Raw genomic sequence first — 16,488 nt, 5'->3', positions numbered from 1 at the left:
CTACTCATTTAACTGCTTATCAGTTAATAAAGTTTTCTCTTGTGGATTTGACCTCAATTCCACAAAATCAATTGTGGCTCTTATCTGCCTAAAAGCAGAAAGATTTTTCTCAGGCCGCAACCACCACTAATGAAAAGGCAAAGAAACACCACTCAGGTATGGCAGGCAATTCTATTTTCAGTGACCCCCTTTCCCCTCTCTTTTCCTCTCTTACATGTTGAACAATTGGAAGCTCTCACAGTCTCTCAGAAATAGAGCAAGAGGCTGAAAATAAGGGCCTGTTCTGCCCCCGGCGACTTTCATATGGGTTCATGTCTGGGCAGTGTTCCTGTCTGCTACTTGGGTATCTTCCCAGAATCTGCCTCTCTGTGTGTGCAAGTGCTGAGCCTAAGATATGTGCTATTGAGAATAGGTACACAACAACTTTCTTGCAATGTCCTTAAGCATGAAAAAGCTTTCACAGGGGTAGATCTCACCGCTAAGTGCTTCAAATTCCAGTTTCTGACTCCAGAGCCAGTGCTCCTGCCACTTCTCCAAATGGCCTCTCTACACATAATCAGGTTCAGGGCTCTGAAGTACATTTTCTTATAGGGATTGTAACCATTTTTTTAGAATACATTTTTTAATTTAAAATATTTGAAATATAGACTTCATAGTTTAGAACAGTTTTAGGTTCACAGCAAAACTGAGCTGAAAAGTCTGAGATTTCCCATATAACCCCTGCCCCACACATGCACAGTCTCACCCATTATCCACATTCCCCACAGAGTGGTCCATTCTACAATCGAGGAACCTATATCAACACCCAAAGTTTTCCGTTAACATTGGGGTTTATTTACTCTTGACCTTGTACATTCTATGGGTTAGGACAAATGTATAATAATATGCACCCACCATTATACTATCATACAGAGTAGACTCACTGCCCTAAAAGTCCTCTGTGCTCTGGCGAGGCTCGATTTTTTTTTTTAAATAAAATGTTTTTATTAATAATATTTTAATACATACGAATAATGTAACTCATGCATACCGGATAATGGATGGTGGTACAATGAGCACCAGTCAACCTACCACTCAGTTCAAGAACTGGACCATTACCAATGAGGCTCGATTTTTAAGGGCGAAAAGAGAGGGAAAGAAAAAAAAATTACGCAGTCTCAGCCAATCTCTCAGCTAGTTTGTTCCCAAGTTCTGCGGCTCCCGGCTGTCCCATCTTTCCTAGTCCCGCTAGGGGCAGGTTCCTCCTCCTCCTTTTGTTTAAGTGTCAAGCAAATGGGTTTCCTGTTGACACCGGAATACTGTGAAAGGTCAGGAAGAGGCCAGGCCACCTCCCCCCACCCCTGTTTATTGATTCTGTACGCGTTTGTTTGGGTCCAGCAAGCAGGTGGTTCCAGGGTGTGTGGCTGTGGGGCGTCCTCAGTGGCGGGTGACCCCTCCCCGAGGAGGCGAGGCCCAGCCCGAACCCGCCCCGGTCCCTGGCTCCAAGTCCGAGGGGCGGAGAAGGGAAAGAGGAAGGGGGAAGAGAGTGGGAGAGCGAAAGCTGGGAGAAAGAGGCCGGGTGCGCTGCTGGAAGGAGGCGGGGAACCGGGATCGCGCGGGTGCCCCGCCGCTGCCCCGCCAGCTGCAGGTGGAGGCCGCGGAGGCAGCCGATTCCGCAGCCCCAGGCGCTGCCACTTCTTCCCCGGGGCCTTCCTCCCGGCCCCGAGGGAGCTGGCGCGGGGGCCCTCGGGGCTCGTCCATCGTCCCGCAGCTGCGCCTTGCGCCTCGCCTCGCCCATGGCTGAGGGCCGGCGGTGGGAGGACGAGGAGGAAGAGCTGGGGCGCCGCGCCCGGGGCCGGGCGCTCTCGGGCCACTCGGCTGCAGGTGAGGGGCGTGAGGAGCACGAGGCGGGGGGTGGGGGGTGGGGAAGGGACACAAGGGGCGGGGGGATGGGGGGAGCAGGACCGAGGGCTGGACACCCTGGGGCCGCTCAGGTCCTGCCCTAGAAGGCGGCGGCTCCCTCACTAGCTCACCCGCCAGGAGGGGACCCGCACCTCTTGGAGATGAGAGAGGGAGAATGGCTTTTCCATCCTCATCCTCACTTTCGGGGCGGAGCCCGAGGGAAACCACACGGGTCTCTCTCTACCTGCTAGGGCCCAGGAGCCAAAACTACAAATTTTCCATGCGCACACTAAATCCAGGAGCTGGTGCCTTGGACCTGGTGGCCCAGGTGATGACTTATCTCTGGATGAGTCAGAGACCCGTGGGGGACGCCCCCTCCGGACAGTTTTGCCTGGGCTGCCGCCACCAGGTCGACCCGCGCGCTAGTTGTCTAGTCTGGTTTCAGTGTCTCTGAACTTCGGACCTGCGACTCTCCTCCCTGCCCCCAGCTCCTTCGGAGCGCACCAGTTTTGTGCAGGGCTGGCTTTAGAGTTATTTTGTGAGTGCTGCAGAATATAGCATTCCAAAAGGCGACCCATTTGGACTGAGAATCATTTCTGGGCCTAAAATTACTTCTTTTGGGTGCACAAAGGCGGCACGGGTCAATAGTTTGCCGCAGAAGTGTAAGAGTGACTAAGTACAGATCCACACCCCTTCTCTCTTCCCCGGAAGCTTTTCCATCAGACATAATAGAGAGGGAATTCTTTGGCCTTTGGTTCCAACTGGATAAGCCAGTTATCTAAAAAGAGAGAACCAACCTAGGGAATTGACTACAAAAGGGAGCTAAACAAGTGAGAAAGGTGGAGATGAAAACATTCACTAAAGCCTCTTTCGCAAGTCGTGGAGAAATTAAGAGAAGTTATGGGTCTGTGAGGGAACAAACAGGCAGGTAGAAAATAGAATGAAAGAAAGAATTTGAGTGTAGTATGAGGAAATGGTCAACTTCAAGCCCTTGGAAACTTAAAAATAATTCCGTATGCCCCTTACTAGGACTTTTTAAAAATCAAAATAACCAATTGACACCATCCGTTTGGAAAATGATAGTTTTGTTCAGTATAAATCCAGACCTCATGAAATAATGGAAAATAAGTAAATATTTCTTGCAGGGATACAATTAAAACATTTACAAAGGTGTACTTCCATTGAACAGTGCGGGCTCCCTTGGAGTCCTATTCAGCAAAAAGCTTCACTCTCTCTAAGGAGGGACTGTCCTGTGAAGAGCTGTCGATACTGGAGGTCAGACTATAATCCAGGTGTAGGCTTATCATTCAGTCGCCGTATGTGTACTTATTCCAAGGCTAGTGGAAGTGGCGTTTTTGTAACTTGTTTTTACCAGTTCCTTAATTTCCCAAGGCTGACAGAGGCCTTTCTAAGTTCTGTGATAGTATTTTGCTGAGACATGACACGGTATACTTTTTCACTCAGAAACTGTTGTTTGTGGTTTTTCACCATTTAAGGGTGAAGGGAGGAGATATTAAGGAGTGGGGAGAAGGTTCAGCTTACTGGTCTTCTTTCTTTGGGGAGACATTATTTAATAGATTACGTTTCTTTACAAGATGTGCTGCTCCATCCCCGCACTAGTTACTATGTTTTTCAGACACCATCGCATTCCTTACCAAGCTTGGGCATCTGTTCCTCATGTCTGGGCTGCAAGTTCTCTCTCCAAGTGAGAGTATGAACTGACCCAGAGGCTTAAAGATCCCTTTCCAGTCTTGGACTTTCCCTATTCTCATCACTCCCTTCTTCCCCCACCACTTTACATTCTAAAGATTTTCTTTTTTCTTTGATCTCATGTAGCTTGACACCATAAATTTGGTGTTCAGGGGCTTGAAGGAGTCTGAACTCCTTCTCTCCCTGCTAGCTTTAGGTGTGGTGGTGGAAGTGTATTTGTTTATTTTTGCAGTGTACATTCAGAATAACATATAAAACTTACAAATTATAAAAGATAGGGATACCTCAGAGATATTGCAGGTTTGGTTCTACCACCACCGCAATAAAGTGAGTCGTATCTTTTTGCTGGTGGAGGGTCTTCCCTTCCCTCCAATGCAACATCTGTGAAGCACAATAAAGTAAATGAAACTCAATAAAACAGTGTGCCTGTAAAACCCTTGTAACCTGTGTTCAAGTCAAGAAAGAATATTGCGAGCAATCTAGAAGCAGACTCTGATCCCTGTCACTCAACTTTTTTGACTTTTGTGATAATTATTCCCTTGTTCTTCTGTACTGTTTTACCTTATATGCATATGCATAACATATGCATCCCTATACAATATTATTTCATTTTATCCATTTTCCAAGTTCGTGAGTGGAATCATCCTGTACCTATTCTTTAGTGTCATGCTTTTTTCACTCAATATTAAGTTTGTAAGATTTACCCATTTTATTACATGCAGCTGTAGTTTATTTTCATTATATAAACATGTTTTAATATTGTTGAAGTTCTTTACACAGGAATCTCACTTTTTTTTTTTTAATTGTATGTATTGTACTAGTAAATATTTCCCACTCTGTGGCTTATTCCTGAAATTTTCTTTATGGTCTCTTTGATATAGAAATTCTTAATTTTAATGTAGGTGTATTTGTGAATCTTTTTCTTTAGAGTGTTCCTCCTCTCTGCACTCTCCCTTTATAATGCTTTCCCTACCCCTGGGTCATGAAGATATTCTCCTATATCTCTTGTATTGTCTCCTACAAGTTTTGTAACTTTCTCTGGAGAGAGGCGATGTAGCTTTCATCAGACTGTCAACCGGATCTGAGAACCTCTGACTGATCTACAGGGCAGGGAATATAAAGTTCTAGATCCTCTCCTAATCACCTGGAAGAGTGGTAGGCATTTAATAGAGTTTAATAAAAACTAAATAAATGTAGGCTTTCTATATGTTGATGTCTTAATGTATAAACTCTGGAAGGACTGATGTAACTTCTCTGATGTGTCTTGAGTAAAATAACTAATATTGTCAGTATAAGGGCACAGAATAAAATTTGTTGTGTTTACCATGAACCAGGTGCTTCTTACATGTTCTACCCTGTTAGGTAGGTATTATTTTTTCCCCATTTTATAATTGAAAAGACTGAGGCTCAGAAATATGTTTAAGCAACATCCCCAAGGTCCCTCAGCTAGTAAATGGCAGGATGAGAACTTGAATCCAGGTCTTTCCAACCTAAAAGTTCATGTTTTTCCAAACTATCCCGCTGGCTGTTAATAATAGTCCATTGATATTAATGCTTCACACGTTTATACATGCATGTTCCTTGTTATATATTTAGAAATACTTAGCATCTGTGTGTTTTTTCCTGCTTGGGAAAGACTTTCGCAGCCTCATTTAACTTGATTCTTAAAGACACTGAGAGGAAAGAGGATAGATTTTATTATTTATTCCCGTGTTAGAGGTGAGTAAATTGAGACTCAGAAATGTTGAATACTTAATCTAAAATATCACAGTTAGGTATAACTGCACCTAAGTTACCTCTATTGTGAGTTTCAAGTCATAAACTATAGTTTCTTTGAGTTGCTTTATATAACCTATGGCTCAGAGAATTTGTGGCTCTAATAAGTTAGTTTTGAAAACTATATTAATCCTTCTGGGTTATCATCTTACCATTTTTACTATTAGAATTTCAAAGTTGTCCAATTTATTTTGACAAAATTATTATAAGTCCCATGGAAATTATAGATATACTAGAGGCCTGGTGCACAAATTTGTTTATGGGTGGGGTCTGGCTGCCTGCCCTGATGGAGATTGATTGGGGCCAGGCCAGTGGGGGCAAGGGGGACGCGGGAGGTTGGCTGCCGGCCCCGCCCCTGATCAGGGTGGGGGGGCCGATCAGGGACATGGCCAGCTGGGGGAAGGGGCTATGGGAGGTGGGGGGAGCTGATTGGGGCCCCGATAGGCTGGTTGGCCACCGCAGTGTGCATCATAGCGACCAGTCGTTTTGGTCGTTCTGGTCACTTGGCTTTTATATATATAGATAGATTTACACATTGTTTTACACATTAAAAATCCTGCATTCACTGAGTTCTTTTATCCCCATCAATATAATATATGCAAAATGTATTTTCTACATACAAGGAATACAAAGAGATATATAAAACAGGGAATTAGGGAAGGTAAGACTAATACACTTTAAAGAAGGTAAATAAGTATAAAAAGTAGTCCATGGTGACTATCAACTGGAGTTTAGCATAAGAGAACCAGATTGTCTTGGTTCTTTTCTTGGATCACCTCTTACTATCTTCTCTGCTTCCATTCATTATTTGTAAAACAATCCTATATAATAAAGAGGTAATGTGCAAATTGACCGTCACACCCTCGCACAAAATGGCCAGCAGGGGAGGGCAGTTGTGGGCAATCAGGTCAGCAGGGGAGGGCAGTTAGGGGCGACCATGCTGGCAGGGGAGGGCAGTTGGGGGTGACCAGGCCTGCAAGGGAGGGCAGTTGGGGGGGACCAGGCCTGCAGGGGAGGGCAGTTGGGGGGGGACTGGGCCAGCAGGGGAGGGCAGTTGGGGGCAACCAGGCCAGCAGGGGAGGGCAGTTAGGAGTGATCGAGCCGGCAGGGGAGGGCAGTTGGGGCAATCAGGCCAGCAGGGAAGCAGTTAGGCATCGATCAGGCAGGCAGGTGAGCGGTTGGGAGCCAGCAGTCCTGTATTGTGAGAGGGCCTAAACCAGCAGTCAGACATCCCCTGAGGGGTCCCAGATTGGAGAGGGTGCAGGCTGGGCTGAGGGACATCACCCCCCCACCCCCAGTGCACGAATTTTGTGCAGCGGGCCTCTAGTGATATTAATAAAACCTGTTATGAAGGGTTTATAGATTAAATGAGTTAGTATATGTATTACCCTTAGGACACGATTAAGCACACAGTAAATACCTATAAAGTTACTAGAGGCCTGATGCACGAAATTTGTGCAAGAGTAGACCTTCGCAGCCGCTGCGGCTGCCTGGATCTGTCCCTCACAGCCATGGGCCAAGCGGCTGCCTTCATCCTGCAGCTGCAGCCCTGGCTTCATCCGGAAGGACGTCCAGAAGGATGTCCAGTCTAATTAGCATATTACGCTTAATTATTATTATAGATTAGCACTTATTTATGTTGTTAGCCTAAGGATAAAAGGCCAAAGTTGAGAGGCAATAGTATTTATTTGAGGTCTCCCCAAAATAGCTATTTGTGAAGCACTGATTCAGGCAAAAACCCAAAAAGTGTTTTGATTATGAAGTGAAGGCAAGGGATTTTATGAGAAAGGGAAGGGGGGATAATTACATGACTAGAAGGAAGGAATTTCTATAGATGTAAATAAATGAAGTTATTCTTTAGCTATACATGGTGTTAATTCTAAAGAATGTCTTTAATTTTTAGTTTGGTAGTCAGAATGTCTGCTTTCCTGTTAGCTTTGCAAGCACTTTTTTGGGACACAATATTGCTTTGGCCCAGTCTAAAGGTTCTTTTGCCCAGATTAAACATTCCAAAGGTTTGAGGAGTAAGACGTGCAAGGCAGTTCCTCTGGAAAGGCAGCTCCAACTCCGTTTTGAAGTGGCTCCGTTTACATAATTTTTCACATGTATATCATCTATGACTAAAACTCATTCACACTAAAGTTTCAGCAGGTACAAAAAGGACTGATATAAATTATTTTCCAAATTTGGAACTAGAAAGGAAGTTGGAACAGGAGAAGAATCTGGAAAAGCACTAGACTAGGATAATCAAATAATCATGAGTTAATATGTATTATGTACTGGGTGCCAGGTAGTATTCTAATTTTTACATGTATTTTTCTCATTTAGTCTCCATACTAAATGTGATCATTTCCTTCATTTTACAGATGAGGAACATGAGACCTGGAGGGGGTAAATAATCTGGGGTCACACAGCTAGCAAGTGACACAATAGGATTCTGTGGCAGAGACTCCTAGTTGCCTACCTAGTATTCATTCCCTTCGTCTTCCTGAGTCAATGGAATCCTGTATTGCTGACTATAGCAGTTTGTCAACCTACAAAACTACTTCTGCCAGCCTGCTAAGGAGATACAAGTAAAAATTATTGGGTGGGATTTCTAGGAAAGCTCTTTAAAGAGGACTCAACTGCACAGAATATCCTTTTACCTTTATCATATTCCTTCCCCCTTCTACCAGAGACAAGGATGTGTAACTCACAGCAGCCATTATGGGCCGTGAGCTTATCTTGAGGATGGAATCCATGCACGGAGAATAATGGAGCAGAAAAGTAGATGGAATCTCAGTTCCCAACAATACAGTCATCATCTGAGATTCTGATCGCATGCCTCCTCCTTTATCTGAGAAAAACAAACAAAAAAACCCTCTTGTCTTGTTTAAACCACTGTTACCGTAGGTCTCTAGAACTAGTCCCTGAATACATGACAAAATTATCTTAACTGATACAAATTCTAACTTGATCATCTTGTTTCTCTCTCCTTACCACAAGGCTGTAATTCATTTTGTTAACATGAGGTTCCCTTAGGATACCTAGATTCTTATTGTTCTTTTGTATTTTATTATAATACTAGAGGCCTGATGCACGAAAATTCGAAAATTTGTGAAAGAGTAGGCCTTCCTTCCCCTGGCTGCCTGCACCAGCTTCCCTCAGGCACCCAGGACCCGGGCTTCGCCCAGAAGGACGTCTGGTCTAATTAGCATACTCCCTTTAATTATTATAGATGACCTTGGACAAACCACTCAGAGCCCCCTCCCTTTATTTGCATCTTTTGAATAGGAATTATTCTCTAACTACTCCTACAATTTCATTATGGGGAACATGCTTGTAAACCTCAAGGTATCATAGGTGATGTACTGAAAAGGAACCCTATAGAATGTGAAAACAGTTTCTGTTTTTGTGATTTTGCCTAGTGCCAGGTTTGGATACTTCTCAGGGAATGAATAAATAGAAGCTGTGAAGGAAGGTGATTTTGTCCCTGCTCTGATGCATAAGAGCAGAGTAACAACTGCAGTTGCTGATGAGCCCTATAATGCATGCCAGGGCTGCTGCTTAGGATTCAGAGTTCATTTTTTTTTTTTGCAATATGGCTGCCTCCATTGTACCGGAGCACTGTTTCCTGAAGGTACATTAATCAAGGAATCGCTTTACTGGAGGATAGCTAAATGCTTTTTCTCTGAGAGGTGGCCAAGAACAAGGGGCACAGAAAAAAGTGTTGGCACAGCATATCGATAATTAGTTTTTCTGGCGATAAATATCGCCATTTCCAATAGTCATGTGTTCACACAAAAAAAGGGCAGCCCCCCACCCCCCTAGCAGGAGGCCACTCACGTAAATGATCCCTTCTTGTCTTATCCCAACACCCCGTGTTTATTTCCTCACAAGAACTCCCCCTCAACATACTAGCACATACTGCTAAAGCTATCTGGAGATTAAAAGGTAGATTTGTGTTAGCTCAGGTATAACTCAGTGGAGGGTGTGGTTTGTGAGTGGAATTCAGTTGGAATAAGGAGTGGTATTGCAAGTTTTATACTGCGACTTGCATTTGAATATTACTCTTAATTAGATGAGGGTAAAATTGGCAGACTCCATGCATATGTGAAATGCCTAATATCACAAACATTTGATCTCCTGTGCTGTTCTATTTCTGTTTCTTTTTCATAGAACATTTCAACTTTATAAGATGGTTTGGAATTGCTCACGTTTCTGTAGCAACGGAACCTCTAAACAGTACTTTTTGAACTGTAATAGGCCTACAAGTCACGTGGAGCTCCTAGAAATGCAGGTCCCGATTGAGTAGGTTTGGAGTGGAGCCTGAGGTTCTGCATTTCTAACAAGCTGCAGGTGATGCCGCTACTGCTGGTTCCCGGACCACACTTTCTGTAATAAGACCCTCAGTGCCAGGGTTCTGAATGCTGGCTTGGAGCTGAATCAACTAGGGAGCTTTGAAAAAGACATGCTCATAACCACCCCCTCCCCTCAGATTTCCCAATTAGTTACCTCTGGAATAGTTGCTGGGAGCTGGATTTTTGACGTTCTATGTGAGGTGACACTCAGCGTAGGCTCCCATTAAAAAAATGTGATGTTAAGTGGTTTCGGTGTGATTTCTTGTAATTTAAACTGTTATGTTCTTCCATCCTAAGCTGTGATGATTTTTAGTCAAACAATAAACAAACGAATCCACCATGCATTTTACAATGAATTTCATTCAATCCCTCTATTATCTTGTGTGGAAGAGAAGGCTCCACGTAAAGAATGGTTTAAGGCGCTCTCCTGGAAGTCACTGGAAAGCAGTGTCTGCTGTCATAGAGGCCTATCCTGCTAACTTCAGCTGATGGGGGCTTATCGTAAGGATGCATAGGTAAGCCTGCACACACAGAAAGTGACTTCAGAAGACAGCTGGAAATAGAGTAGCCCGAGGAAAGTGGCCGCAAATAGTCAGTCCAGAGAACATCCCTTGGGCTCAGTGTGCCTCTGTCTGCTCCCGTGGCTTGTGAGTTACTGAGTAATTGGCTCTGTTTTGTTTTCCTCACAGTGAGTCTCCCCAAGAACGAGCTCTAAGTAGGATGGCCAGCCACCATCTGGCACAGAGTGGCCCTTAAGGGCAGGGTTCTCATGCCAGTTTACCTCGGAGGCCAATGACAAATGGCCACTGGTGGTCCGCGAGGTCCGAAGGGTTGGCGACCGCTGAAGTAGACATCGTTACCTTTCCACAGCCACCCCGCCTGGCCGCCGCATTCTAGCATGGAGACTCGCCAGCAGCTGAGGGACCCGGCCTGGGGGCTGTTGGAGATTTCCTAGAATGGAGAGAGTAACATTGGCGGACGCCATGCATGACCCAGCACTGACTTTCACTGAGTTCTGCGAGGGGAGGCACTTACTTTGTTCACTGTAATAGCCCAGCGATTTTTAAACTTTTTCATCTCGAGGGACACGTAAACCAATTACTAAAATTACGCAGCACACCAAAAAATACAATTTTTGCCAATCTGACAAAAGAAAAGGTATCATTTTGATTCCTTCACCCCGGGCGGCTATTGTTGTGTTGGCTGTTGTCATTTTTTTTTTTTTTTATTTGACAAATAGTCAGGTATTGAATGTTTTAAAAAAATCTTCCAGCACACTGGTTGGAAAATCCTTGTTATAGCCCCATGACTCAGAACAGTGTCTGGTACTTACGTTCTATATATATTTATCAAATAGAATAGAATTTTAAAAAAAAACTATTTACTGTAACTATTTTTTAAGTTTTAGTACATTTTATTCTAACCCAAGTCCTTTGGTACACAATGATGGAGAGCGAATTCCTGTTGTGCCCATAGCTTACCCTGTTGAGAAGAGACAATACTCCTTGACGTGCAAGAACTGCACATATTCCTGCGTCCCTTTTAATTTAAGAGCTGGATTCGTTTGCCCCTTGGTGCCCTCAGTACGGCTGGCGCCAGGCTTTGGGCAGAGGGGCAGCAAATGGAGGCCAAGTGCAGTGCTCGCAGCCCTTCCCGACGCCGCCCTGCAGGGTCTGCTCCGCCGCCCCGGTGAAGCAGCGCCGCGGGGGCCTCGAACCCCTGGGCGTAGGCTCTCACCCTGGCGGCCCCGCCGCCCGCACCGCCCGCACCGCGCCTGCGCACGAGCGTCCCACAGCTGTCAGTTGTTCTCTGCGTGAGCTCCCTTTGGCCCGGGCGCCGCCATCTTGGGTCCCAGTGGCATCTGATTATCAAGTTCAAACGCCGCCTTGGTGATTGGGCCCAGAAAGGGAGGCTGATGTTCAGATGAGCAGAGGGACCCTGGGAAGGAAGGAGTCGCCATTCAGTTGCCCACCTCTGTGGGATGGGGGATGGATGGCAAAGGATCTTTCTGAGGAAGGATTGCCCGTCTGGTAAGCCCGGCTCGGTTCCCCGACGGGAAGAGAAGGAAGGCTGTCATTGGACAGTCTCTCGGGGAGGGGCGGTGACGCCCCGCACGTGGCATGGAGCCTCAGTTGGTGTTAAATAGAAGGACGAGCACGAGCGCAAGGGTTTTCGCAGACCTAGGGCAGCGCAGTTTTGGAACGAGCACCTCACGGGTTCCCAGTGACTGTTTAACGAAGGTAATGAAGAATTAGGGGTTTGACTTAAAGGTTCTTTCATTCTTTAATCTTTTTTTAATTGATTTTTTTTTAGAGGGAGGAAGGGAGAGAGAGAAACATTGATGTGAGAGAGAGACATCTATTGATTGCCTCTTACACACACACACACACACACACACACACAGCGAACCTGTAACCTAGGTGTGTGCCTCGACCTGGATGTATAGGACGCTCCAGCCAATTGAGCTACAGGGCCCGGGACTGCTGTTGTAGGTGTTTTTTTAAAGTACCTACTATTTAGCATGACTAAAAAACACTTGATTTATCCCTCCGCTGGTGTGGCCCAGTGGTTGAGCCTTGACCGATGAACCAGGAGGTCCCAGTGGGTTGGATCCCCAGTGAGGGGCATGCAGGAGGCAGCCCATCCATGATTCCCCTCTCCCTTCCTCCCTCTGAAATCAATGAAAATTTTTGTTTTATTTTATCAACTACTTATATTTATTAACCACTTATTTAGTGCTTAAGATATGCCAGGAACTTAGTAATTCTTCTAACAAAGAAAGGCAGTTTCTGTTAAGATGAGGAAAATGGGACAAAGAGAAGTGCTGGGGTTCGGACCCCTGCAGGTTTTTTTTTCCCCCCTCCTTTCATTTTTACGTTTACATACTTAAGTTTACATAAAGTAAAACTGACTTCTGTTTGGTATATAGTTCTATGAGGTTTGTTTTTTTTTAATGATGCGTAATTGCCAATGTAACATTATATTAGTTTCAGGTGTGTGTAAAACAATGATTCAATGTTTATATATTGTGAAAGGATCACCACAAAAATAAATCTACTTAACACCTATCACCATACATAGTCGCAAAAATATTTTTTCTTGTGATGAGAACTTTTAAGATGTAGTCTCTTAGTAACTTTCAAATATGCAATACGGTATTAACTATAGTTTTATGAGCTTTAATACCTTCTTAGATTCATGTGACCTCCACCATAGTCTGGGTGAAGAACAGGAAATTTCCTTGTAGTTAAACCTTCCTCAAACTCTTAACCCCTGGCAATCACTAATCTGTCCTCTGTCTCATAGTTTTGCATTTTCCAGAACTTGATGTAAAACCTGCAGTGTATGAGAGTTCCAGTTGATCCCCATCCTCACCAGCACTTGGTATACCAGGTTTTTCTTATTTGTTTTGTTTTAGCCATTCTGATAAATGCGTGGTGATTTTTTCATTGTGCCTTTCCTTAATGGATAATGATGAGGAGCATCTTTTCATGTGGTTAATCTTTGGCAAAAAATGTTCAAATCTTTGCATATTTTCATATTGTGCAATTTTTAAAAGTTGTTTATATATTCTGCATTCAAATTCTTTATTGGATATGACATTTGAAAATATTTCTTTTGGGTTACAACCCCCCACCCCCTTCTATTAACAGTTTCTTTGAACATATTTTAAATAGTAGATATAAAGTCTTTGTCTAGTAAGTGCAATGTCTGGGCTTCCACAGGAACCTTTTGTATTACTTTTTTTTTTCTTTGTGGGGCCAGACTTTCTTGTTTTTTGTATACCTTGTAATTTTATGTTGAAAATTGGACATTTTGAATATTATAGTATAGCCAATCAGATTCATCTTCCTCTCCAAGGTTTGTTATTGCTGCTTATTATGGTTGTTGTATGTTTAGTGACTTTTCTGAACTAATTTTGTAAAGTATGTAATCTTTGTGATGTATAGCACTGAAGTCTCAGTTTCATTAGCTGAGTGGTCTTCTAGGGATTGGACAGTTTTCCTTAAGTGCCTAGAACAACAACAATAAAATATCTTAGTATTTACAGATGGGCTCTGTGTATTGCTGCACAACTTCCCTTAGCCTTCTCTTCCTCCTTGAGCAGAACCTGAAGGTGAGCCAGAGATGGGAGCTTAGGGCCTTCTCAGATCTTTTCTAAGCATGTACTCATCTTGGGAATGCACATGGTCTTTTAGATTCCCAGGAATACATGGGAGCTTTTCAAAGCCCTCATTCTCCAAAGCCTCTCATTCTCTCCCAACTTCTTTGGTGTCTTCATGCAGCACCAAACTAACTATTTTTCGCTTGTAAATGTTTTCAACAAACTCCTTCCAGCTAGCCACTTTTTAGCACTTGGAGAGTTCTGAATGAGGCAAGATAAAGTCATCTTTTGTGCCAGTCTTCCAGGGCACCACCAGACAGGTAAACACAAATTATTACAATTCTTTGCCTTGTGAATGAGGTCCTTCTGCCCCCTTTGGTACTGTCACTGGGACCAGAAAGACAGACTGAGCTGGAGAATAGGGAAATGCCACAAAGCTCACTGCTCTAACCAAAATCCAGCTAGTTTTTCTTAAGTGTTTCACTGTTATGAAGTGCATCAAGTAGTTTCTGCAAGCTTTTGGTTAGTTTCCAGATTTCCAAAAAAGTTGATTCTGCCAGTTTTTTATTGCTTTTATGGAGGAAAAACTTTTGGAGTTCCTTACTTTGCTATTTTCACTCACTCAAAACTGAGAGAACAGGCCCAAGTTTTCCTAGTAAAATACCAAGAGAAGAAATAGATATTCATTTTTGAAGTGTTTGTACATTCTACAGTAGTATTATCAAGGTATTTCAGGAGCCCCACTCATATGGTTATAGTGCATGGGCAGCTTGCTTTTCTCATTTGCAGGCCACAGACAACCCCTAACCTCTCTGTTGCTTTTAAAAACATGATTTCGAAGGGATATCTGGCCAGGGGAACTCCTCTCCCTCTTTGTTGTTAAAAGTGGCTCAGATAAATATCACATGCTCTCACTCATTTGTGGATTATAATGAACAACATAAACCGATGAACAAAAACAGATGTAGAGACAGAGAAGCATCGATCAGATGCTCAAAACTCAGAGGGAAAGCAGGGGAGGGTGGGGGTGAGAGGGAAAGATCAACCAAAGGACTTGTATGCATGCATATAAGCGTAAGTGATGGATGTGGACATCAGGGGATGAGGGTGAGGGCAGGATTGGGGGGAATGAGGGGACATTGGGGGGATAAGGACACATTTGTAATATCTTATTCAATAAAGGGGGAAAAAAGAGTGGCTCAGAGAAAGGATTTTTATTAACTGCTCTGATGTAAATCAGTCATGTGTTAACACTCTGGGCAATGGAATTGAGCAGAGCATGGAATGTGTCACTTTATATACTTCTGTATTGTTTAAGTTTCCTCCAAATGAGTATTACTTTGGAAATTAGAAATAAAAAAAATAAATTTAAAGTACTATGAGAAACAATTGCCTGCTGCTGGTCTAGTGTATTTGTTGCTCATGTTATGGTGTTTTTTAAAAACCTGTTTTGCCTTAAGACAGTGGTTCTCAACCTTGGCTGCACATTAGAATCACCTGGGAATCTTTTTAAAATCCTGAATTCTGGGCCTCATCCTCCGGAAATTCTGTTTCTTTGTTATGGGGTGGGTCCACAACATTAGTAACAAAGAAACAGAATTTCCAGAGGATGAGGCCCAGAAATCAGGATTTTAAAAAGATTCCCAGGTGATTCTAATGTGCAGCCAAGGTTGAGAACCACTGCCTTAAGATAAGTTATTGCAGTGATCATAGCAAATGCTGTCCTATTGATAAAACAAATGATTGATAGTGTTCCAGGAAATGATAATAGGAAGAAAGTATAGAATAGTTTCCTCTGAAGATCATTTTCAAACACTGGCTAACTTATCATTTGTTTACCTGTTTGGTTTTATGACACTCACTTGTTTTTATAAGAGCCATAATCTCTTGAAAAGCAAATCCTCATTTATAATCAAACTGTGAAAAGCTGTTTAGCATAATCAAAAGCCACCTTACCATTCTCTGATCCTCTTTATTTTTTTCTTATGTATTTCATCTCTATACTGTGACCCAACAGAATCTATTCTAGAGGACTACACTCAGGAGACCTGTATTCTAATGCTCAACCTGCCACTAGCCAGGTGTGTGACCTTGATTTAATCTCTCTGGGTCTCAGAATCCTCAATGACAATATGAAGGATTTAGACCAAGGGTTTAGAAACTATAGACCTGTGCGCCGAATCTGGCTCACTGCCTGTTTTTGTAAATAAAGTTTTATTAGAACACAGACATGCTAATTCATTTACATGTTTCCTATGGCTGCTTTTATGCTATATCTGTGTGGTTGGCAAGCCTAAAATATTTACCATGTAGCCCTTAACAGAAAGTTTCCTTTCAGGTTCAGAATTCTTTGTTTTAGTTTTGGTGTACTTGGGCCAACTTTTTAATTTTTCCATCAGATTGCTTCTTAGCAGATAGCCAGAAATTTTGATTAGAAAAGGAGAAACACACAAAAAAATTGTTATTTGTTAGACACCAGTATACCTCCTATTTTGTTATTAATGCTGTGTTAACAAACAACCTCTGGAGCTCAATATCTTATAACAGTTATACTCAACTGGTGAGTCCACAGCTCAGCCTCACTTATCTTCTCCATTTTGGGATCCTGGCTGAAGGAGCCTATTGTCAACCTATGATGATCATTGGCACCAAAGCAACATCAACAGGAATTCCCAG

At 43.3% G+C, this 16,488-nt stretch overlaps 1 protein-coding gene across 7 annotated transcripts in view; it reads left to right on the top strand.

Annotated features, from left to right (window-relative positions):
* Nucleotides 1-1,482: 1,482 nt before the first annotated feature.
* SH3D19 (SH3 domain containing 19) overlaps nucleotides 1,483-16,488 on the top strand; it is a 175,825-nt gene continuing 160,819 nt past the window's right edge. For 4 of the 7 annotated variants that reach the window (XM_036312667.1, XM_036312675.1, XM_036312668.1 and 1 more), the window contains exon 1: nucleotides 1,630-1,863. In XM_036312667.1, coding sequence (XP_036168560.1) covers nucleotides 1,776-1,863 — 88 coding nt within the window. In that variant the 5' untranslated portion in view covers nucleotides 1,630-1,775. Of the gene's footprint in view, nucleotides 1,864-16,488 lie in introns of all 7 variants that reach the window. The other 3 variants (XM_036312674.1, XM_036312673.1, XM_036312671.1) reach the window with 3 other exon arrangements.

This window comes from Myotis myotis, unplaced genomic scaffold, assembly GCF_014108235.1.
Source record: "Myotis myotis isolate mMyoMyo1 unplaced genomic scaffold, mMyoMyo1.p scaffold_m19_p_6, whole genome shotgun sequence".
NCBI classification, from domain to species: domain Eukaryota; kingdom Metazoa; phylum Chordata; class Mammalia; order Chiroptera; family Vespertilionidae; genus Myotis; species Myotis myotis.
Note: the sequence above shows the minus strand (reverse complement) of the source record. Positions and strands in the feature narration are given on the sequence as shown.